The sequence below is a fragment of the Enhydra lutris genome, unplaced genomic scaffold, assembly GCF_002288905.1.
Source record: "Enhydra lutris kenyoni isolate GAN:26980312 unplaced genomic scaffold, ASM228890v2 scaffoldscaffold21, whole genome shotgun sequence".
NCBI classification, from domain to species: domain Eukaryota; kingdom Metazoa; phylum Chordata; class Mammalia; order Carnivora; family Mustelidae; genus Enhydra; species Enhydra lutris.
Window position 1 is genome coordinate 62,640,250 of NW_019154105.1, and position 24,992 is coordinate 62,665,241.

A 24,992-nucleotide genomic window follows, 5' to 3' on the forward strand; every position below is an offset into this window, starting at 1 on the left:
TATGGGAGATGAAACCGTTAGAAAGACCTCTAAGAAGAAGGGTTTTGAGTTGAGAGGAGAAAGATGAGAGATGTCACAGACAGAAGGAACGCCTGCTAGGGTCCTGGGACACAGAAGCCCTGTGCATCAGCGCTGCAGAGGGAGCCAGCATGGCAGAGCACAGGAATGAGAAGGGAGGAAGGGATGCTGTTGGAGGTCAGGTCTTATAGGACTGGAGGGTTCTGCAAGGACTCCAGCTGGGGAGTGGCTCCATCCCACTTGCTTTGTGGAAGGGGCACTCTGGATGCTTCAGCATGTTTGAGAGTGGAAGCAGGGAGCTGGGGCGGGAGGCTATCACCGCAGCCTCTAGCGATCTGCCTCAAAGGACCAGGTGTTCCCCCGCCCCCACCCTTTCTCAACACACAGCCAACCACTGACGCAGCTTGGGCCACGAGACCTGAGTTAGAGTACACACCCGAATTCCCCTACCTTGTTCCGCGGATCCCGCGCTGGGATGCCGAAACTATGTCGGATTGCGAAGAACGTTCTAAACGCTCCTCTCCTGTTTTGCACTCCCTTTTGTATCTCCCTCAGGAACCTCTTCGGGGACGGCCCTGTCCTATTCAGGCTTTGGCTACCCCCTGGTCCAAGCAAGGGACGCTGGCGGCTCAGGCCAGCTTGGTCCTGGAAGCCGGGTCTGTTCGGGCCTGGCATATGCTAACTCTGGCGCGTCACTGATGTATAAAATAGCCGTGACTAGGACACGTGCGCTGGTGGAACTGACAGTCCAGAGGCAGGGGGGGCACACTTACTTGTCAAAGAAAATGTGAAGAATGGGAGGATATGAATCATCAGGAGCCCCTTTGATCCCACTCTTCTGGACCCCCAGGGAGGCATTTACCTTTGGTTAAATACCAACTTGCAAACGCCGGTAGCGAGAGCGCACGCGTCTGGGCCGGGAATCTCGCCAGCGCGGAGAGTCCAGCCCCCGCCGCTCCCGCGGTCTAGGAGAAACAAAAGCAAAGCAGCACATCTCGAAGAAGCAAGTCTGGGGGAGGTCGCGCCGCTGGCTCGGGGCGCCCAGGTTGCTGTGCTAGCGGTCAGGTGAACGCAAAGCTGCCCGCGCTGGGTAGAGCTCTACAGGCGCGGAGCCCGCGGGGCCGGCCGCGCAGCGACGCCAGAGGCCACCCGAGGTACTACAGCTCCCGCGCTCGCGGAGGCGGCGCGGGAGAGGGAGGGAGGGCGATAGCGGACGGGGGCGGGGCGGGAAGGCGTAAAGACTGCCTCCAATATTTCTACCAGACGCGCGTGCCCGGTGCGCTGCTTCTCGCATCGCATCCCTACTGCGCCGGCCCGCGGGGCTCCAGAGGCTGCGGAGCAGGGCTCGTGCACCCAGAACGCAGTGCAGCCAGGTGGCAAAGGGTGTCTGGAACCCAAGCCTGGTCTCAGGCGCGGCTGTCCGCCCCCTTTTGAGTTGATAAAAGCATCTCAGAGACGGGCAGTAACTTGTCCAAGGTCACACAGCCCGCACCAAAAAGTAACGGGATTGGGATTGGGACTCTGCAGTTTCCACCCAATGCGTCCCAGGAATGGGAGGGGCGCTGAATTTGAGTATCTTTGTAGTCCTTAACGACTTTGGAGAACCTGCGCAAAGAGACGTTTTCCCCCTCTTTCACAGGTGAGCAAACTAAAGCTCAAAGAACTTACTAGACTTTTCTGAAATATATTAAACAAACTAACAAAGCCTAGAGTCTCATCTTTATGCACAGTCTTGAAATGCCTGAGATGTACATGTCTTTGCCCGCCTCCGCCCCCTCCCCCTGAACTCCCGCAACTAGCCCAAAGATCCAGACCCTGTTGTAAGAGACCTGGCCCATTTTGGGGGCACATTGAGAGTGCAGTCCCTTCCTCTGAGCCATAAGGTCCTCACTAGCAGAATCCCAATAAATGACTCCCCAAGATCACAATCCAGCATTATCTAGAACTGCAGTCCTTCCTTCTCTCCTTCAAACATGCCCAACTCTGCCCATCTCAGGGTCTTTGCATATGCTCTTACCCTATGTGTGAAGCTCTCTTCCATCTACCCATGCTGGATCCTACTGATGGCTTAGAGCTCATCTTCAAAGTCCCCTTCACTGAGCCTTTTTGATCATCCTTTCTCTTGCTTTGCATTCCCTTCCACACCACACTACCTAATTTTTCCCCTTTGACCTCTAGCCCTCCCTAATATTAATTATATATTCCATTAGTTGTCTGATCACCACCCCTAGCAACAGGAAGGCTCCCTGAAGAAGCCTGATTTTGTTCCTCGAGTACTCTGTCCTCAGCACCTAGCTTGCTTGTATCTGCACTAAATTAGTGCTCAGTGAATGTTTGTTGAATGAATAAGTAAATGAATGGACATCTCCCAACCCTTATACTCAATGACCGGTTTTGTTCACATGTCTTCCCTCCTCTCCTATTCATCAGACAATCAAATCCAGCAGCCTGTATTAGTTTCTTAGGGCTGCTATGACAAACAGAAATTTATTATCTCACCATTCTGGAGAGGAAGTGTAAAATGAAGGTGTCAGCCGGCCCATGCTCCTTGGGAATGCTATAGGGAGAGATTTTTTTCTTGCCTTTCCCAGTTTCTTGGCTTGTGGCAACATAACCCCACACTGGCCTTGTCTTTGCATGATGACCTTTCCCTGTATTTCTCTGTGTCTTCACATGGCATTTGCCTCTCTGGATTTCTTCTTTTTTAAGGACACCAATTGCATTAGATTAGGGCGCACCTAATGACCTCATTTTAATTATGTCTGGGAAGACTTTTATTTCCAGATAAGGTCACATCCACAGGTGTGAATTTGCATTTACATTCACTGAGGATTGGGGCTTTAACGTATCTTTTGCAGGGACATAATTCAACATATAACAGAGGTGATCTATGGAACACTGAAAAAGGATTCAGGCAAACTAAGCAGGACAGGGAAGAAGACACAACGGCAGCTGTAAAGGTCAGCCATGTGCCCTCGTTGAAGGTCCAGAAATAACATTTCCAGGTGAAGTCTCCTTTTCTTAAAGAGGGAACAGTATGTCAACTTTAAGGGTTTGAATGGGAGTGATCTCTATTCCTTCTTGGCCCTTTTCCAAGCTGTAAACACTCCCACTTGCAGACGCTCCACAAAGCATTTTAATCTGACTGAATGTGGGCTTCTGGGAAATGTGAATCTGTCAGGGACTGCACTCAGCCTTGACCTGCTTTCTCTTGTCTATGGTAGACAATTCACCTGTGAGCTAGGTCTTACTGTTCGCTGAATTTTACATTAGAAGCTGAGGTTCAGACAGGTTAGGGAGCAGGCTCACAGCTTCTCTGTGCCTGACCTGGAATTCATAACCAGCTCTATCGAACTCCAGAAAAATTGCCAGGAAAGCCAGAGGTACTCTTTCATCAGTTGTGTGACCCAAGAGGGCAGAACTGTAAGGCATGAGTGGAAGTTACAAGGAGAGGCAACAATTCAGCTACGATTTAGGAAAAATTCTCTAATGCTTAGACTTCTGATTCTCTGATACTTAGAATTAACAGTGTTTCCTGATTTAGTTGCTTCTGCCACTAAGCGATTTCTAGGCCGTTTAGATTCTCAGTGTCCTTCCCAAGCCCACCCCTCTCTGAGGGAGACGGAACTCTTTGTGCACAAATGGGTTTTTCTGAGAAAAGGTCCGCTAGAGTTTCTGAGCCGTAGGAGATATAGGACCAGGAGGCTCCCTTATGAGGAATGAAGGTCGGGTCTTGCAGCAAGAGCAGGGGCAAGAATTTGCGGCTGATGTTCAGTCTCGGGATTGGCATTCTCTTTGCCCTACTCTTGCTATTCAGCGGTGGGCATTTCTGCCTGGCTGCTGACCCTGTGCCTCACACTGTCTTCCTGAACTTCACTTCTCCGTGTTGAAGAACCGCCCCCAGCTCTGCCTCTCCTCTCTGCCTCCGGCCAATGTCCACGCACCCTGACCTCCGGCCTCCAACAGGAAGGTGTTGGAAACCAGCCGTGCTCCTTCCGGACCTTTGAAATAAACTTTCGGCTGTTATTCCTGGAGAAACCGTGCTTGCCGGTGCCGGTGCCGGTGCCGCTGCTCCCTGCCACAGTCCGCCGTTCCTTGGGAGCACTTGCATTTTGTAGGGAGCCGCATCTGAGTCATTGATTATTGGGACTGGTCCCCTTCTTTCCTCAGAGAGGGGTCTATTCTAGGCACACTTTCTTTCCGGAAGGTCAAAAGTGCGCGTGTGCTTGGAATGCAGCGAGGTTCCGGGAAAATGGTATTGGAGTCCAAGTAGCAGGAAAAAACACTAGCATTTAAGGAGCTCACACCATCTCCAGACTCTCCCAACAATCATTGTCTTGCCTGGTCCTCAACAACCACCTACGTGATAGGTAAGGCTCTGGGCTGCAGGTCGGTCTTCGCCCCCCCCTTTAGTAAGGGCAACTCCCAGCATCAGAGAGGTCAGGCGATTAGGGAGCTTCTTTGCCCAAGGTCCCAAAGCTAGAATGCAAACAAGTCCGGGAGACTCGGGATTCGAATCCGACTCAAGGCCATATCATTCACGGCTGCTTTCAAAAGAGGAAGAATTTGGAGGTCGAAGAGCTGGGCTCCTTTTCTCTCTCGCCCTCCCTCAGTCGCTGCCGGACTTCAAGCTCCATGCGGGTAGGGAGCTACGGCGCCCTCGGCTTACACCCAGCACGGGCACACATTGGGCGCTCGCGAACAGTCCTCCCCGGCGACACTGGAAGGAGATGGTTCCCCATTTGTCGGAGGCTCCTGAGCTTGCGGGCAGCCAAGCAGAGGCCACTGCATGCAGTGGGTGTGGACGAGCTGGGTCGAGCTGGGAGCCCAGCAACCGGATCGAGACGCGTCTCCGGTTCCCCCGAGCATGGAGACCCGACCCCGGCAGACTCTGGCTTGTGACCACTGGCGCCGCCCGCGCCGCAGCCGAGCCTCCGCGTCGTACTGCGCACGCGCGGCGCCGGCCCGACTCCGCCCCCCCGAGTAGGGACCTACAGCGGGCGCGGCGGAGGCGGAGGCGGTGGCGGCCTGCGGCCGGCGGTGTAGACGCCCCTTCCCGGGAGCTGGGACCCGCCGGCCGGGTGAGTGGCTGCGCCGGAGGGCGAGGGCCCCGGGTTCGCGCACGGGACGGGCGGGGTGGGCCGGGGGCGCGGAGGCGGCTGCGGGGGCCGCGCGAGGCCGGAGACGGCCTGAGGAGGCCGCGCCGGGGCGGGACGGGGCGGGCAGTCCGGGGCCGGGTCGTGCGGGCCACGGTCTCCGCGTGTCGCGCGGTCGACCGGCCAGCCGCGTCGTAGCGTGAAGGCCCCGGGGCGGGCTGGGGACAGACGGGGGCTCCGGGCCGGGGGCCGCGCAGACCCCGGGGCCGCGGTGGCGGCGGCATGCGGGGCCTTTGTGCCGCCGCGACCCCGCAGGCTCGCCCCCCGCGCGTCGGTCGCGAGTCGCGGCGGCGGCGTGCGGGCTGCGGGGCCGCGGGTGTGGAGCCGCCGAGCCGGCCTCCTCCGCCCGCCCCCAGCGTTTTAAATGATGCATCTCCTGCGAGGATTTCTACCGGTCGCTCCGAGCAGGAAGTGTCGTCAGGAGGCCATTTTTAAAGCCTCCTGCGGGCCTGGGAGGTAAGCGTTGACGTGGTGGGACTCTCCGTTCGTAGTTGGAGGAGACCCCGCAGCCCCGCCACGGCCTGACCAGCCCCGGGAGACCACGCAGTGAGCCCCTGCGCCCGCGCCTCCCTTCCTAGCACCACGCTGTTAGATGAGGACTCGCCTTGGAGACCGTGTGCCCTCGGTGTGAGAGTGCCAACAATAAACTTGAAAACCGGACTGGCATTGTCTTTCCTTGGGAGTTGCGCGGCCTGTGCCCCGGGATGGGCTTGTGCACGGAGGACCTGGGCACCTTCTGCCGGAGAGGGGAGTCAGGGGAGGGTGGATGGTGAAGCTTTGACTTGCTCCGACGCTGATGCAGCCTTTGTGAGACCTCCCCATCCCAGCTGTCCTTTCTCTCTTGCTATCTTGGGTTGTTGGGCAGTTTCAGTCAGGGTGCAAAGGAGTGACTATTTCTTCACCGGAAAGAGAAACCAAAGGAGAGAAAGAAAGGGAACACTTAAGTTCCTCTGTGTAAATGTAGCGCATTAAAATAACGCTGACTTTAAAAACTGGGATAATGAACAATTAGCCTAACATTAAACAAGTTAAAAAGTGACTTAGCACTTTGTCCTCTATTTAAAAGTCTACACAGCTGAACTGTAATGTGTTACACTTTTAAGAATTATATCTCTTGAGTTTAGAACTTAAGTCACCAAGGTTAAGACAGCCGTGGTCTCCAGGAGCTTGTCCTGCTTTCCTAGAGGAAAGGAGGAAGAATAAGAATGTATGCCTTTTTCTTTCTCTGAGTCAGGGATGCAAAGTTCAGCCCCTCGGTCATGTGTGTACACAATAGGAGATACTGGTGGAGGGTTCTCGAATCCCAGCAAATAGTTGTTTAGAAATCAGTGTCATATAGTCTCTTCAGAATGCCAGGAGAACGTTAGCCTGTTTTAATCATCTGATATTGATGTTCTTTTTCACCTAGGATGCACTCTTTAAAATTATTTCTTATCCTAGATATAATATAGCCTTGAAAGATAACCCTTTTGTATGTATCCGGTTTTGTTATGCTGATAACATTCATTACAGATGCATTTTGAAGACAGACAAAGGAGGGTATTATTCCATTGAGCCTCCTTCCCTGACATTATGTCAAACTAATGTATATTTTTAAAAATTCAGTGATACCAGTGTGTGGGGGGGGGGGGGGAAATGCCAGGATCTGCCCTGGTATATTTGCCTTTAAGTAGAGATCCAGGCCAGTTTTGGGGCAAGAGGAAGAACAAAAAACATTTTCATGATCATTGCCATGAAGGCTGACATTTCATTCATTCACTCATTTATTCATTCATTCCCTCAACCAGTATGTATTGAGTGCCTCCTGTGCCAAGCCCTGTGCTGTTGATGGGTAAACAAGGTCCTCAGAGTGAGGCCTCCCAGTTTTGACTGTTCTCAAGCTGCCTGGGGTAGACTGCATTTTCTTTGTTCACATATGCCAGCCCAGCTAATTGCAATTTCCAGAAGCCATCCTTGGAATGAAGGAGGGGGTCCAGAGACTGTAATCCAGATGTTCTCATCATGGAATAGGGGTGGCGAGGCAGCAGAATCACCTGGAAAAAGTTGTAAACCGCGTGCCTCAGCCCATTTCAGGAAAAGAGCAGTCTGATTTATTAGGTCACCCGAGTCCTAGGAAACCTTGTCTTTTTATTTTAAGCTCCTGTGTTACCTTGCCATACATCCCTGCTGGAGAAGCGTTTTGGGGGCTCATTCTCCTTATATTCTGGAAGACAATTCCTGGGGAGCCAAGGCTGCACAGACCCAGGACTTACATCCAGATGCCTGGCTTCTGCTGCACGGTATTTGCACAGTGCTTGCAGCCTCGCAGGATCCATGGTGTAGAAGCCTGTGCCAGGTCCTGCAGGTGTGAGGCTAGATGGGGCTTGGTGCCTGAGAAGACAAGGCCTGAAAGAAGGAACAGCCCTGGAACTTGCCACACTTTTGACTCATCTGCAGCTCGACAGCCCCAGGCAGGAAGTAAGAACAGTACCTGAGTGACAGCAGATGCTGTGACTTCAGTTCACAGTCTCACACAGCCCGCTATCAGAAAGCAAAAGAATTTTGATTAGACACCAGCTGACCAACTCCATGACCTGGGAAAAGACACACAGCCTCTGCAGCTCTGTTATCTTAGAAGCAGCAGATAATTGAAGGTGTACTTTGAGGAATATTGAGGTAATGTATGAATGTGCCTCTGCAGGCACCTGGCACCCCATCCACCTGACTTCAGTCAAGATGCTCCAGGATTGCCAAGGCCAGCCAGCCGCTGGGAGCGTCCTGATCAGATCACTGATACAGCATTTACTCCTTCACTGAAACCACCCATTTATAACTGCTCTCTATCTCCCATTACACTCCTGGAAGATAGCAGCCCATGGCAGGTGTAGGGGTAAAATAGTCTTGGTTTGTGCTCATTATATGCACACACTGCCAGGCATCGGTACCATGCCAGAAACAGTTACGTTTCCAAGAATCTGCAAAGTGTTTACTGTCATTACATACTTTACAGAGAGTATCAGTGATGGCATTTCCAAGGTCAGATGGCTATGCAAGGGTAGGACCCAGCATCCCCTTGCCCAGTCATCCCACTACCTTCCAAGGCAGTGGCCTTGCCCCCATTTCCAGCACCCTTGGCTGGGATGGGTATATAAGAGATTGTACAATGACGTTCGTAATATTCTTGCCATCCCCACACAGTTCAGTGCACCTGTAATGTCAAGTAGTGGTTCTTAACCTTGGCTGTATATTAGATTTACCTGGAAAGCTTTTAAAACTCCCAGAGCCTCCCCCACACAGAGTGGGGCCCAGGCATCATAACTTTTAAAGCTCTCCAGGTAATTCTAGTGTGCAGTAGGGTGACCATCCCAGGTACCTCCTTCAAAAATAAGTTTACCGGGGCGCCTGGGTGGCTCAGTGGGTTAAGCCGCTGCCTTCGGCTCAGGTCATGATCTCAGAGTCCTGGGATCGAGCCCCGCATCGGGCTCTCTGCTCTCTAGGGGAGCCTGCTTCCTCCCCTCTCTCTGCCTGCCTCTCTGCCTGCTTGTGATCTCTCTGTCAAATAAATAAATAAAATCTTTAAAAAAAAAAAAAAATGCTTAAAAAAAAAAAAAAAAAAAAAATAAGTTTACCATCCTGGGGGTATTATGACAAGTGGGTCACCCTAATGCAGTCAAGGTTAATAATCACTGCTGTGGTGGGAGATACTTCTTCTGTATTTGATTATACTTTTTATTAAACCCTTAATCCATTTCATCTACAAAACTTGGTTTTTCTTTAAGCCAAAACCGGGGTGGGGGGGTGGATACAAAAATATATGCGTCCTTCATTTTTGTCACCGTTAGAGACCTCAAGTCCCTAGATGTGTTCAGTTACACACAATTTTTTTAATGTTGCTTGTAATACTACTTTGTTTTTTACCATGTATTTTTTTTTAATGCTAACAAGAGCATGATTTCCCCATAACATTTCTTTTCCACATAGAGAACTGTAAGTTTGATACTTTAACACTCTACCATTGGTCATATTCTTTCTGTTGAAAGGTCTTCTCTTAAAATGTAAAAAAAAAAAAATACTATGTAATAACTTAGTTTTCTGATATAGTCTCAGTTGAAGAGCTTCACTGTGTCAAGTCTGTCTCCAAATAACTCCGTTGTAGATGGGGCTGTGGAGGAGATCCTGGCCTCCAGCCCCAGAGGATCTCATCTGGCTGATTTGTTAAGCTAAGAGTTTCTGCTTCTCAGGAGTTTCCCGGACTCCTCTACATTCAAAGGAGTCTTACAATAACAGGTTGACTTATTTCTTAACAGAACATGTACTGTTTGTTAAGCATAAAGTTACCTGCTGTCTGCATATACCTTTTCCTCACATCAGTGTGTAGATTAGGCATTACCATTCCTACTTGACAAGTGAGAAAACTCAGGCTCAGGGGAGGTTAATAGATCCAGATTTACACAGCTATTAAGTCCAAAACCTAGCTTTTAAACCTTGATCTTGATCTCCCAAGGTCATTGTCTTTTCCACTCTTACACTTTCCCCCTAGAAAGTAGAGGAATCAGTACAGCGACTTTCTTGTCCAGCCTTCTTGCCCCATTCTGTTCCCCAAGTGGTACATTTGGTTTCAGAAGGAAATCTAGAATCCCAAAAGCTATACACTTGTCAGCAACATTTGGAAGTATTTTTTTATTTTTATTTTTTTATTTTTGTCATTCAGGGGCCTTCAGTTTGCCCTTCAGTCATTTCAAAGTGCAGGGTAGTTTGGCAAAAAGAAAGTAACACTAGGTGTTTTTCTTTAGAACTATGTACCCTTTCAGTTCAGTTCTGATTCTTTGTAATGTTCTGAAAGAGTTCTTGCTGAGTGAGCTACCAGCTTCTTCATAAACACCATTTACCTGGGCAGTGGTAGCACTTTACAGGCCTAATGTTGCTTCCCCCCCGCCCCCCGCCCCGATCAGGTGTTACTGTCTACATGCTGCTGGGCACTTTGAGGTAGAATGCTTTAAAATTTTGCTTGCTGGGAAACATTTCTTAGACCAGTCTTTGCTATAACTAAGTAGACAAAAGGAACAGAAAAAAAATCTTTGAGCCTCTCTGTTACTGGCTGAGTGCTTTGTGTATGTTCTCGTTTGGCTTTCCTAATTACCTTTTAAATCTGAAGATCCTAAAGCCTGTTTCCTTGACTGACAATGCACAGAAGGAATTACTTGCCTAAGGACCGCAAGACACAGGGACAGAATCACAGTTTGAACTGCAAACCTTCTAACTCCATTCCCTTTGCTCATAGTACTGCAGCTCCGTCCCTGCACTGGCAGTGGATTTGGTAGAAGTCCCATGGAAGGATTCCTGGAGAGAGAGTCCTGACTCTGATTCTCCATCCAGAAATGATGTAGCCAGTCAACTACTACTACTTAGTTTGGGGGACATCTCAGGAACCAAAACTAGGTGTTGATGCGGGCGGCATGTATGTGCTGTAATTGGCTGGTCACCTCTCACATTACCATCTAGCTTGTAAATGTCCTTGCACTTACAGGGATATTACACAGTTCAGCTGGGCTCGGAGAGGATCAGGGAATTCAGTAACTAGCTTATACATAAACCCAAGTTGTAGTGAGTACTCCCTTATGTGGTTCTTGCATCTTTTCACATTAGCCACTTTGCCTCTAAGGCTAGGTCTTGGCTCCAGAGGTAAATTGTATTTTAGGCTATACACCCAGTAACTGTAATTAAAATCATGATGTTAGATTCAGTGTACATTTGGGAAAAAGCAATCATTAAGCATATATTTTAGACCCTTTGACTATTCAGTCATTGGCATGACTTCTTTATTTTTTTAAGAGTTTATGATGTGTAACTGACCTAAGTACTTTACATCACATTGTCACATAATCTTCATGACATGCCTGTGACATAGGGACTGTAAACAGGAATCAGACAGTTGGCCCCAGGTCACACACCTAGAAAGGGATGGCACTGGGATTTGATTCCCTGTACTAGGATTCCGGAATCTGCAGCTTTAAATCGTGTCACTACTTCTCTTCTAATTCTGTTGAGCATTTGACGTTTCCAGTATTTAAAAGTGCGATGCTTCCATCTTAATGAGAACTTGTGTAACCCTCATGGTTTTTATAGGCTTTTCTTTTTAATAGGTTTTTATAGTGTCACTGACCTGGTGTCTGACAAACAGTCTTTTTCTCCATCCATCTGCATAATAAACTTAAGAAACCAGGCCAGGTGAGCTCAAAATCAAAAGGAAAAGGCAGCAGCAGGGAATACTGCACGGCCTCTCCCTAGGAAGAGACAAGACTCAGGAAGCACATTTATGACAAACCATGCCCTTCTCTTTGGGGTGTGTCAGTCATCTTTAGCTGATGCTGTAGATAATTCTGCATTAAAAAGCTCATTGCGTGCTGTGAAAAAAAAACAGACAACTTAGTATTCATTGGACATTTTATTTCTTGTGTCCACAGTTAATAATACTAAGTATTTTCTGTGCTTTTGAAAGCCCTCCTAAGTTATCTTTAAAAATATTTACATGTTTCTAGTGCAAATGCAGAGGTTTTGGGATAGAGACATGAGTTTGAAAGGTAGGTCAACACTGAAACTGCAGTTTACTGAGCGCCCTTCCAGTGTCGGGCATGCACGGCTTTTTATCATCTCATATAAGCTTCAGTCATCAGCCCCCTGGGCAGTGGTTTGCCAAGAGGACCCAGCTTCCCAGGTGGTTGGACCCTTCGTGAGCCAGACAGAATGAGTTGCACGAAGGGAGTGGGCTCACGAGCCGGTCACTCGGGTGCACCTGCAGTGACGTCATATGAGCTCATGTGTGGCACCAGCAGCAAAGGCATCTTAGTTCTTCCCTGCCATTCACCGCATCCATTCACACCTGTCATGGGGTGCGCTCAGATCTCCCCCCCCCCAACAATTAGCCACAAGCATGGCATCTTTGTCACCTGAACTGAGGAAGTGCTGGTGTAGAAACACTGCATTATCTTGAGAATGGTTTAGAAGCCAGGAAGACACTTGGAAATAGGTGACTGTAATCCGAATGTGGCTTAGATGTCTTGCCTCCCATTAAACATATTTGCTAATCACAGCCTCATGCTTCCTACTGGCACTTGCTCCTAAGGATTCTTAACTCAGAATAACTGGCAAGATAAGTTTTATGGAGACACTTCTGAGAGGACTGCGCTCCTTCAACGCTGTAGATGGCTTGGTTCATTCCCTGGGGACTTTCCTCCATCAGGATGCATTCCACTTCTTGCCAAGTATGTGATCTTACCGTCCAGTCTGTCTGGGATTTTAAGTTTTCGGTTTTAGGAGGAATAATGTCTACAAGTTTTAAGAGGACTTGGAAAGAAAATGGCAAAACTGTTTTCTATAAATTTTGAAGAATCCCGGAGACTGGGAAAAGTGTTGGAAAACTAAAAATGCACAGTTGGAATCCTGGTTTGGTGAGTCTTCAAGTGGAGGAATCTCGTCTGAAGATTCTTGAGAATTTCTTAGAATTAATATGTAAGATGTTAAAGTAGTTGGTAAACAGGTTGTGCCTGGCAAGTGAGTTACTTCTTTCCTCCCCTTTCTGCCCTCCCGTCCTCCTGTCCTCTTGTCCCCTCCCTCTCTCTAGATAGTAGGATTACAGGGCCAATAGATAGCAGATTTGATATCAGCTGGTATGCAGATCTTTAGAACAGAATTGAGAACCAAGGACTAAATGAGAGAAAAGGTGTGCAGGTTGATCATGGTTCTATCAAGAGGGATGAGGATGTTTGTAGCCCCAGAAACAGGATATAAGAAAGTTACAAGGACAGTGGTTTCATTTTCATTCAAGGGCAAATTCTCAACAATGAGAACTACGGGACAGTAAAATTAACAGCCTAAAGACAGGAGCAGTTTTGTTTATGGCAATATTAGACCATCAGTTGCATGATCAACTGGTGAAGATGACTTAAAGGTTTGAAATGTTGCTGGCAGTTTCTTCCAGTGATTTCTAATACTGGCTTTTAACCACAACTCGCTAGCATAGGGGTAAGTCCAGAATTGTCTGTCTCACCTGTGACACTGAGACTCCTCCACATTTGGGAGCCACTGGACCAGTCCCTAACATAACCCAGTATGTTAGAGTCCCTTTTCACCTGTGCATTCTTGGAGCCATGGTTTTCTTAGCTTCTGGCCACAGATCTTGTTCCATTTTTGTTTTGTTTTAAGATTTTATTTATTTACTTGACAGAGATCACAAGTAGGCAGAGAGGCAGGCAGAGAGAGGCGGGGAAGCAGGTTCCCTGCTGAGCAGAGTGGGGCTCAATCCCAGGACCCTGGGATTATGACCTGAGCTGAAGGCAGAGGCTTTAACCTACTGAGTCACCCAGGTACCCCTCTTGTTCCGTTTTAATGGGATGAAAATGCCCATGTGAACACGTTGACAATAGCAGTATTCTCAGATGATAGAATCCTGTGATTTCAGGGGTCAGCACTGGGAGACGGCTTGGAAATCATGTAGATGAATGTAGGTAAATAAGCAGGTGCGAAAGGGTGACTCAATGAGGAATAGCAGAAGTTCTGCTTCCAGAAGTTCTGGTACTAGTATTGTCCCTGGGGTCTCCCTTCACTAAATCCAGTTTACAACTCTGGAAAATGAAGTGCATGGGAGCTTCTACGAGTGACTCCTAAAACTTCCACCTGTTGTGTATGCCAGGAGTGCAGTGGGAAATGGAAGTCCTTGTCCTTGTCCATTACCAGTTTGCTAGCTGGAGGCATTTGCACGTCTTGCCCTCTTCACAGTCCTCTTCCATAGGTATGTGTTCAAACACTAAAGGCAGAGGGAGCGCCTTGTGACCCCACGGGCCTCTGCCCACTTGCTGTCTAAGTATTACATACACATTCATGGTGCAGCAAGTCTGATGGAGTCCTAGATGCCACCAGGGTTCTGCTGCATACTGGGAATTGCCTTTGAGAGGAAGCAGCTCTCTTTTGCAAAAGCAAAATAGGGAAAGACAACAGTGTCAAAGAAAATAAACCCTGTAGTCAAACATGGTATGTTCTTAAGTGGTCCTTTCCAAAAATGCTTTTAAAGACAGATTTTATGCTGGTTTTGAATATGTAATAATTACTTCTCTTGACCCAACAGAAGAGCCTTCTGCTCCCACAGGTTGGCCTTTTAGACTTGAGTTTGCGTGGCTCTGGGCCTGTGAGCACTGTGCCAGAACAAAGCTTCTAATTCCCCCTCATATTGCTGCTCATAATTGAACAGACACTCATTGGGTATGTCTGTATGCCTCTTGACACTTAGAGAAGCACTTTGAAACTTCAGAAGTGTTCTCTTACACTCTCGAGCATTTTAGTCATCGTGGCAGCGCTGTGGGAGAGGTTGGATAAGTGTCCTTCATTCTAATTGCCAGATGAAAAAATTGAGGCTCAGAAGGCTTCAGTGGATTTTAGAAGGTCATAAAATAAAGGCTTTTTAGCAGATCCCCAAATAGAATTTTTTTGTTTGGCTCCAAGTTCTTATATGTTTTGGAAAAAAGCATGTATACTTAAAGGTAACTCTTTATAGAAGTCGTCGTCAGCATTACACCTGTTGTGGCACTTGCTGTAGGGACATTTGCGTCTCTGCCACCACTGCCCGGGCTGCCACCACCTATCACCTCAGCCCCCCATACTGTCATTCCACCCTCACAGATACTTGTCCATGCAGCGGCTGGGGGCTTTGTAGGGGTGCAAATCACAGTGGGCCAAGTCACTGTTCCAGTCTCCCCTGTTATCTGTATCAGGGACAGGAAAAGCCACATCCTTACGACTCGGCTAGAGCTTTCCTTGATCAGCACCCCTACTGCCTCTGACCATGTGGACTACTCCTCCTCTTCCCTCCTCTCCTCACTCAGTACCTTCTGTTCTCCACCTCCTTGCCATTCCTCAGGTGGTACAGGCCCACATCTCACAGACCTTTGCCTTCTCTCTGCCGGAAACTCCCTTCTCCCAGACAGCCCAGTCCTTGCTCCCTGGCCACCCTGAGGTCTCTGCTTAGAGGTCAGCCTAGCGGGAGGCTCTCCTGACTCTCCACACCATTCCATGCCAGCCCTGCAGCCTCATTACCTACTTACTCCCTGGCCCCTGGCCTGGTTTTATGGCTGTATTTTTATCAATTACTCATCACCACCTAAGAAATAACTACGTTGCCTGTTTCCCCTCTCTAGACCCTCCTGATGTACGGACTGATCTGGGTTTTGCTCACTGCTGGCTCGTAATAGATGCTCAGTAAGATGTTGATGGAATCAGTGTCTGTCTACCCAACATTGCCGGTGTATTACTGATTTCTTACATTTGTGAAAGCAAAGGGAGCAAATGAGAGAACTGGGAATTCAAACTGCCAGTTAGCTTTCATATAGAAACAAATGAACACTGGAGCCGAAGCCCTGGCTCTCTCCACCACTGGATAATTTGTGTGTTTAAAGTTGAAATAGCACCCTCCTGCACAAAGCTTTATTCAGGCTAATATGAAATTATACCTGTGAAATCACTGGGATGCTGTCCATGACCCCTAAAAATAACTGTCACGTATCAGGGGCTCTTCTGAAAGACAGCTGTGGTTTCCTTGCTGCCAGCCTGTTATGGTTGGTCTAAAGGGATGAGTTTTAGGGGGCTGAATTTAAAAATGTCTTCCATTTAGGCTTCTTCTTTGCCATTTCCATTGTATTACGTTTTAATGTGAATTTGTGTTTAAAAAAATATGTCAAGATTTAGCATAAAAATCAAAGGTCATTGAAATAGAGGATACGTGTGGAAATAGCTTAACTAAACCTTAAGTTCATGTATTAACTGTGCTTTATGATGTCTTTTTTTTTCCCCTCCTTTAGTGTTGCCTGGACTATCAGAGAATTGAGAACAATCCTATTTGGGGATCATACACTGACTGTGGTGGTTTATAAGCAAGGATAACTGATGACGCCCCCCAGGAAGTCACTGCTTCTCCGCCAGTCACGAAGTTAAATGAAGGATAGCCCCTAAGGGTTTTATCATGTGAAGTCTTCCTGAATTTTCTTGCTCTCTCTTTTTGGAAATGCAAATAAAGAAGATGAAGGATATTGGACAGCAGTTATATACCACTCAAGTGAATGATGGACATAATTCCTTGACCATGTCCCCCAAACAACCAAATGCCAGTAGAGCCACTCGACCGGATAGACATGAAGCGCAAGCTCTCTTGTGTCAAGGCTCAGAGGCAGAGGCTGCCACGATGACCATTGCTACGTGTATGAAGTGCAAGAGTGTTGACAAAATCCTGCTTCAAGATTTGAAAAAGGGTACTGGGCCAAGCCAGAAGGAAGACAAATACGTTTGCTTCAGATGCAACCTCGGTGTGGCCACTTCCCATTTCCATTTTGTGAATAGTAATCCCAGTGCTACTCCTGTAGGAAATAAAGCTGAAGCCATCGCCAGTTCCATCAATAACAAATTTAAGGTAAGGAACTTTAAGCCAGGCAAATACTATTGCGATAAATGTCGATTTTCCACGAAGGACCCTCTCCAGTACAAAAAGCACACGCTCCAACATGAAGAGATTAAATTCATCTGTTCTCACTGCAGCTACATTTCCTACACAAAAGGGGAGTTCCAGAGGCACCTGGTGAAACACACAGGCATATTCCCTTATCAATGTGAGTACTGCGACTATGGTGCTATTCGGAATGACTACATTGTCAAACACAGGCGCAGAGTGCATGAGAGGGCGGGAGGACGGCGACCGCCCAGAACTGTTGCCAAGCTGGAGCCAAAAAGAATCAGCACATCGAAACAAAACACAGAGCTCCTAAAAGCTCCCAATCCAAGGACTGCATTTCAAAATAAGTTGTCAGATCAACTCACAAGGTTCTCCCTCCATACAAATAAAGACAAAATGCACAATATCATGTTGTTGCCGGAATCAAAGGAATACCAAAAAGATGTAGTGTGTATTCCAAATAAAGTGACCCTGATGGAGCCAAATGAAGGCAGTCTGTTTGAGAACAAAAGCGTGGAGGTGGAAGTGTTGTCCCCAGCGAAAGAGCCTGTCCAGCCAGGAATGCCGTTGACAGTGGTGGCACCAGCAGAACTTGTGGTCCCTGCCAACTGCTTGGCCCAGCTGATCGATGTGAAGGTCGTCAACGGGACCCAGCAGCTTGTCCTGAAACTGTTTCCTCTGGAAGAAAGTAACCACCCCGAAGCTGGTGGGGGTGAAGGGGGTCATTCTGAGCATATGATTAAAGAGAAGGGTTCGGCTGAACCAGAAAAAATAGTTTCTGCAAGCCAAACAAAGTCACTGGTGATTGAAGGGAATGTTGGAAAACTGGCAGGCACTGATCATCTTCAATCATCAGTTCAGAAACAACTTAAAAATGTGAAGTGGGTCAGGTCTTATGATTTTTTCATGTCAAATTCTAGTGTGCACAATCGAGAATCCCTTCTGTACCCAGATACAGTTGAGGACTTCCAGAAAAAAAGTAGTATCTATCCACATAGACCAGCTCTTCCTTCTCTTTCTTTAAGAGGTCATTCTCCAGCATCTGTAGTAAAAAACAGTGTTTTCCACAGTTTCAGAGCTGCATCAAACCCTTTTCCATATAAAGCTGCTGTTTCTTTTGCTGAAGATGGAAGGAACTCAGTTGGGGACTCACAGCAGTTATATCCCCTGGCTGCGTCACCTGCAACCATGTCCTTCTCTGGAGAAAAGGGCTTGTTGCCTGTAACTACAAGTAACTTGGAATCTAGACATGAGATCAGTATTCCTATAAAAATGGTTCCCTCTCATAGGAAGTTGAAAGACAAGCAGACGGAGGAACACAAGGCAGTTTCAAACACAGGCCAGATTTCTTCCCAACACAAAAGCGAGTATTTACACGTAAATATACCAGGAGAGGATGGAATCAGGTCTCAGCCGCCTGTGGAGGAGCCTTTAGAATTAAAGAATCCTGAAAGGACTAAGGACTCTTTCGATGGTCCAGTCATCTCGTCAGTATTTTCTCTGAGCTCTGGGTCTGAAAACGTCCCTGAGAGCGTTAAGTGGAATAGTTCAACGTCCAAAATAAAGTCAATTGAACTCTTGCGCAGGAAGATAGCTCAGTTGATTGAATCCTGTGGCAAGCCGTCATCTTTGTCTGCAAATAACGCACATCGCCGTTCTGTAGGGCAGGCATCGAAGGGAACTTCGCAAGCTGCTCCTGAAGGTATTCACGAAATTAACGTGTCATTTGCCGGCACTGGCTATTCCACAGGCACACTCCCGAAACCTCAGGAAGACGGTGGTATCAATGGGCCGCTCACTCCTCAGCAAATATATCCACAGTTTATAGAAGGCAGCAGTGGGAAAACTGAAAGCAGAGTGACCAGGAAGACCCATGTTACTTCTCCAGTATTGATCCCCAAAGGGGCTGTGTTGAGGGTTCTTAATTCTTCTGAGGATACCCACATTATAGAGGCAACGTGTGAAGCACCGGTCAGCATACCTTGCCGTGAGACCCAGTTAATAAAACCCATTCCGTTCTGCCCAGTGAGACAGACAGACTCAGACTTACCGTCTTTGACAAGTCAAAGTGGGCCCATAGATATGTCCCAAAATCTTGATATACCTCTTCGGCCAAAACCAAGAAAAGAGAGTGCTTTTTGTAGCACCATGCCTAAAAAAACTGGCCCCCTGCATGGTCAGCAAGGAAGCAGTGAACTGAGTAAGCAAGGCAAACTGCTTTCTAGAAGTCTTCCTATAAGTAAAAACAAAACCAAACAAGTGAATTCATCCAAGAAGAAAAGCAAAATCCAGGCTGATCCCAGCCGCTATCTCAAGGATCCTTCAATTTTTCAGGTTGCAAGACAGCTTCGACTGATTGCCGCGAAGCCAGACCAGTTGATTAAATGCCCCCGTCGGAACCAGCCCGTCATCGTGTTAAACCATCCTGATGTTGACTCTCCAGAAGTCACCAACGTGATGAAGGTAATCAATAAGTACAAAGGCAATGTCCTCAAAGTCGTCCTATCAGAGAGGACGAGGTGTCAGTTAGGCATCAGACGGCATCATGTTCGCCTGACATACCAGAACGCAGAGGAGGCCAATCAGATAAAAAGGCAAATGATGTTGAAAATGAAGCTTAAGAAGGTGCATAAAAACAACTACCAGGTGGTGGATTCCTTGCCTGATGACTCATCACAGTGTATATTTAAGTGCTGGTTTTGTGGGCGGCTTTATGAAGACCAGGAGGAGTGGATGAGTCACGGCCAGCGGCATTTGATAGAGGCAACTAGAGATTGGGATGTTCTTTCTTCCAAGGGCAAATAAGTAAAAAATGGTCTTTGAAGCAAATTGTTTTTCTTATTTTTAGTTTATTCTAGTTTGTTTGTTTTTCCCCTCCCTCCCTGGCTCAGTGGGAGAAATGCAGATTGTAGGAATGGGAGGATCATTCATTCTTCAGAAACCTTGTGAGAATGTTGAGAGCCAGGAGTCTTAACCTGAGATGACTGACTGGACCTTGGCAGGTGTCTGTAGCCCCCGGAATCGTATGCACAGATCTATGTACATGTGTTTTTCTGGAGAGAAGTGAAACTTCAGATTTCCAGTTGAGATCTGAGAGGTCTTTGTTTAGCACCCCTTTTTTCTGAGTAGAAACAAATCTGGTGATCTGTTCAGGGGGGCATGTTTAGGGTGTTCTACACTATGCTCTTTATTCAAAATGCTACTGAGGAATGAAACCCATGTCTTGGTGTACACATCCATTTTTCTCTGCACTAACTCGTGCTGAATATTTGATACATACAGGAAATCATACTTTCTACTTCGTTATCTTAAATTGGACTATAGAAAAGTGGCTCTTCCTTGAAATTCCTCACCCACTGGGCAGTACTCAGAAGGGTTGTCTCTAGCACAGAGCATTAGCTTTGCTTGGCCACTTGAAAAAATGATGCCAAGGGTTTGCCTGAATTTATTACTTCAGCAGTAGATGTTCGGGGAGGAAAGAAACATTTTCAAAGCTTTGCTTTCTTTTTAAATGTCCTGATTTATGACAGCTGGGGAGGGATTGTGCCTTTAAAAAAAGAAGAAGAAGAAAAAGAATGGTCACAGAAGTAAAATATCCAAAATTTTAAGGCTCCTGTGTGCCCTTACCACCCTCACAAAGGTAAAGTAACTAGTTTAAAATGTGAATGAACAGGCTTCTTATGACATAGGTAAATCTGGGAAAGATAGTTCAAGGTAGGACTGTGAAGAAAGTTATGACTTTATTGTGATCACTGGTTTCCTTTGAGAACTCTCAGACCAGGGCGAAGGCTGCGTGCACTTTCTCCACCACTTAGGATCTCAGACACTGCCCCTCCCCCCCGCCCCCAGCTCAGAGCCTGCTCTTCCTCTGCCAGTTTTCTGAACAGGTTCTCCTGTGGAGTGAGACACTTCCCTATTCACCTCCTGTCCCCTTCCTTTTGTGCCTTTGAGGCCCCTTAAGGCTTTCCCTCATGAAAATCAACAAAATAGAAACATCCCACCATCTTCGTTGAGGTTACAGAAACACTATTCCTGGTTTTCACTGATAGTCACAATCCACTTCTAACTTCTCTTTTCCACAGTCTGTTCTCCCGATCGCTCACCTTTCCTAGGTAGTAACTCTTGAGAACACCTGCTCCCTCTCCACCGATAGACACCAGCACCACGGCTGGTCCACAGGACACCTTGTGTGCATTAGGAAAAACTCCTTCCGCACCTTTACCACCTCGTGGGCAGATTGGTGGCCTGGCAGAGGGAGCTGGGGTTGGATCTCGTCCTCACTCGCCCACTCCACCAGGCAACAACCATCATGCAGAACACACCCACGTACCTGGAACGGCCACAGGGTGGCTCCAGCTCTGTTTTCCTCCTCCCTTTAAGACTGCTCCATCCTTAGGGAATTCGTTAGTGCAGTGAATGGAACTGGGGGCCGTTATAACTGGAAAAAACTTGAGTGAGATTTCCATTGTGCTGGTTAGTTGGAACTTTCTGTGTTGGGTTTGTTTTGTTTTGTTTTTACACGCGTGAAAGTCTTAGACTATTTTCTGATAGGTGGAATTGTAATTCTTTGCAATTGGTTCTCATTACAGATAATCAACATTTCTTATGTCTAATTGAATGCATGATCATTAAGTTGGCTAATTGGTTAATTTTTATTGAAATTTAAAACTTGGGTTTTTTAGATGTGTATATATGCATGTGTGTACACATATAAATATTTTTTACCATATGAAAACCGCAGTATCTAATTTTCTGATTTCCTATTTTATAATGAAATTACGTGGGCTGGAAAAACAGAAGACATTTTATATTCTAGAAATTATTTTGGAAGCACATTTTTATAATGGTGTGATCTCATTTTTAAGAAAATGAAAGCACAAGTAAGTGATGAGTCTGGTTTCTATGAACAAACAGAAGTAGAAACCCCTGAGAATCATTCTGTTGCAGTATTTCATCCCCGCGCATTTCTAGTTGGTGCTTTCCAGGAACTGGATCCTGCGTACCACTTCACCACATAGAGGAGAACGCTGCAATGTGAGCCATGTGTAGATGTGTGCCCTGCCGGCAGAACGGAAGGCTTCTAACATACTGAGAAGAAAAGGCTGTGATTTTTTAATTTTTTATTTTTTCTCCTTCTATACCTCACTGCTTAGTAGCATCTTTCTTGAGAGGCTAGAGCTTGACCTTTCAAGAAAAGTGACCATGAATCAGGTCAGAGTGTTAAGTGTCAACATGAAATATTTATACTTTGCAGCATCAACCATTTTTCAAGTATTACCTAAAACTCAGCTTATGTACTTGTATGGAGCTAAATTTTATGAGTAGACTACGTAGCAAAGGGTTTTTTTGGAGATTTCCAGAGCTACAACACTTTTTTGAGGAATCCTGAAGGCTCCTGAAAGTCATAAAAAATGAGAAAGCAAAACATGTCTGTCCTCCCTATATGAAGAACTTTAGGAAATAGCTTGTTAACATGTAGGTAAATGTCAGAAAACATTTCTAACAAAATTGAACAAAGTAGGAGTAGAACCATGTTGAGTATTTACATACTCCTACCTTGATTTTGAAGGACCTGTACTCGCTAAATTTTATTAATAGTACTTACTAATAAAATTTTACACTTATTTCTTAGAGTTTCTTATTTTTGGGGGCCAGAAGTGAGACGATCTTGTTATAGTTATGACAGAGTGAAAATTAAAAAAAAAAAACTCATAGTCTCATAGATAATATTTTACCCAAATTTTTATCCCCTCCCCAAAACATTTTGTGAGCCCTACTGTGGGCCAAATGCTGTTTGTTAAACTAAACTGAACACAGTATATTAACCCTCAAAAGCTCCATTCCTCTTTCTTCATGACCTACTAGGTGTAAACCATCCCTGGAAACAAAGATGTGGCGTTGCTTGGCCTTTGGAATAATTTTTGAATCTGTAAATGTCAATTTGAGCAGAAAACAAACATTGACACGTTGTAAGCATTATTGTAAGTCCTGTGTGAACAGTTTGTGTGTCTGCTGCTCTGGTTTTGAAACACGTTTGTATATAGATATAGAAGTTGGCATAAATTTTGTTAAATAAAGCAACCGTATAATGTTCTCTGTCCTTTCATTTCAGTGTTCAGGGGCTATTCATGACATAGTCTATCTTGTGGGATAGGTCTCTCAAATATGGAAAGGTGTCCTTCTGTACAGCACAGGTCCCTTGAGTTCCAGAGGGTATATTGTGAACTCAATGCACTGCTGGCTAGCCATGCATACTCTGAAATGACACCAGGTCCCTTTTTTCTTTTGCTCTGCCTTAAAGTCACAAGAGGTGCTGGTTTGGGCAGCAGTAACAATTTTCGTCTCATGGTCTGTAGCCTGGTCAGAGATGGTATATGGCCACTGCACCTGCCTCTCAGCTGGGAGGGGTCTGGGGTGGGAGAGCTCCCAAGTGGTTGATGAGCCTGCTGGACCATGTGGGCAGCTGCACTGTGCCATTGTCTGTCCAAACATCCTCTCATCTGGTTCCATGCATACCTGGGAGGAAAGAGGATGAGGATGTTCAGGGCAAGGGTGGGGAGAGGGGTTCCCTCATTTCATTCCAAGGAGTCAAAAAGGGAAAAGGAGAAATGGACTTGAGTTTTGGCAGATCCTGAGGAAAACATAAAGAGATGTGAGTTGCTTAAATTCAGCAGTTTGCTGTTCCCATTTGTTAGCTGAGAGGAGTTGTCATCCTCCATCCTATAGATCTAGTCTAATAAGTTGTTGCCTTTGGTTATCTGGGGGGAAGTGGGAATCAAGGTGGTGGAAGTCTCAAGGGGGGTTTACATTGGGTGTGGACGACCAGAGGGGCTGCGGAGTGAACAGAGAAGGGGCCTGAGCAGAAGCTGATATCCAGGCCAGAAAGCAAGGGAGGGGCAGTCGCTAAGCCACATTGTATTGTGAAGGAACCTCAAGCTCCAGAAAGACGAACATTTACATGAAGCTGAGCGAAGTCATGGGCAAGCTGGGGTTTTAGCAGGAAGCTCCAGGCATCTGAAAAGCTTTTTGCTTTGCAACATGTGTAGAGCCCTTTGCTGCCACCAATTACACAGTAAGAACTGACTTCTTGAGAGTCTAGCAGGGGTCAGAGCCCTTAGCTGGAGCGAGATAGTGTTCTGGGGAATGCGTGCTTCATCTAGAACAGTGCTGCCCAGTAGAGATATATGTGAGCCACATATGGAGTCTGAGCTTTCTGGTAGCCACATTTAGGAGAATAAAAAGAGCGGGTGACATTAAATGTTTTATTTGACCCAATACGTCTAAAATATTGAAACATTTTCAGTAAAAATAAAATGGAAGTATTTCATGTATATAAGCACACACATATAGACTGCTTAAAACACAATCTTTAGGGGCGCCTGGGTGGCTCAGTGGGTTAAAGCCTCTGCCTTCGGCTCAGGTCATGGTTCCAGGGTCCTCGGATCAAGCCCCGTATCAGGCTCCCTGCTTGGTGGGGAGCCTGCTTCTCTTCCTCTCTCTCTGCCTGCCTCTCTGCCTACTTGTGATCTCTGTCTGTCAAATAAATAAATAAAATCTTAAAAAAAAAACACACAATCTTTAGAAACCTGGTATATATCTTCAACTTACAGGAGGTTTAAATTTTAATGCTAAATTTTCATTTATAATGAGATGTTATCTCACCAAAGCACTTAAGCTGTGTTTAGTGGCAAGATTTTTAACAGCTTCCATTTTTCTATTGAAACAAGAAATTCGGTTCTTCAGGCACCCTAGCCACACCAGATGTTCACTACCCACGTGTGTCCAGTGTTTACCACACTGAACCACCTAGGACTGGGTAAATCATACTGTGTTGTAAATATCAGCTTGCTTGTCTGAGCTCCTTGACAGGAAGAAGTGGGTTTTATTTATCCATGTATCTCTAAAACTAGGGTAAGCCAGGCGAGGTCCCACTAACTCACATTAACGACACGCCCGCTCTGTGTCCAGATTCCGCATCCATGCCCCGCCCTTCTATCCCTAGACCTGTACCTACCTTAGAGAAATGGTTGCACATGTGACTTTTTAAAGTCAATTAAAATTTATTTTGCAGCCTTAGCTTGTCAACCAAACAAGAATTTATTTCTCATTGACACTGCACCCACCGTGCCAGGGAGGGGGGGTCCCATCTTGTAGCAGCACCATTCCAACCACTTGGGCTCCTTCCTCAGTGTGACGGCAAGAGGAGAGGATCTTATACAAGTGGGAAACAACACACAGAACTTGCGCTCACGATCTGCCGCCCCAGCAGTGGTCACACAACCTCCCCAAGGGGCAATGCCATCCCACTGCCTCTGTGTGCAGAACGGCATACTGACCACTAGTGACAT

At 46.7% G+C, this 24,992-nt stretch overlaps 1 protein-coding gene across 1 annotated transcript; it reads left to right on the plus strand.

Moving 5' to 3' along the window:
- Positions 1-5,034: 5,034 nt before the first annotated feature.
- LOC111149139 (zinc finger protein 518B) lies at positions 5,035-22,736 on the plus strand. The gene is made up of 2 exons (XM_022506083.1): positions 5,035-5,099; positions 16,001-22,736. The coding sequence occupies exon 2, from the start codon at positions 16,204-16,206 to the stop codon at positions 19,447-19,449; it is 3,246 nt and encodes a 1,081-aa protein (XP_022361791.1). The 5' UTR covers positions 5,035-5,099; positions 16,001-16,203; the 3' UTR covers positions 19,450-22,736.
- Positions 22,737-24,992: the final 2,256 nt, after the last annotated feature.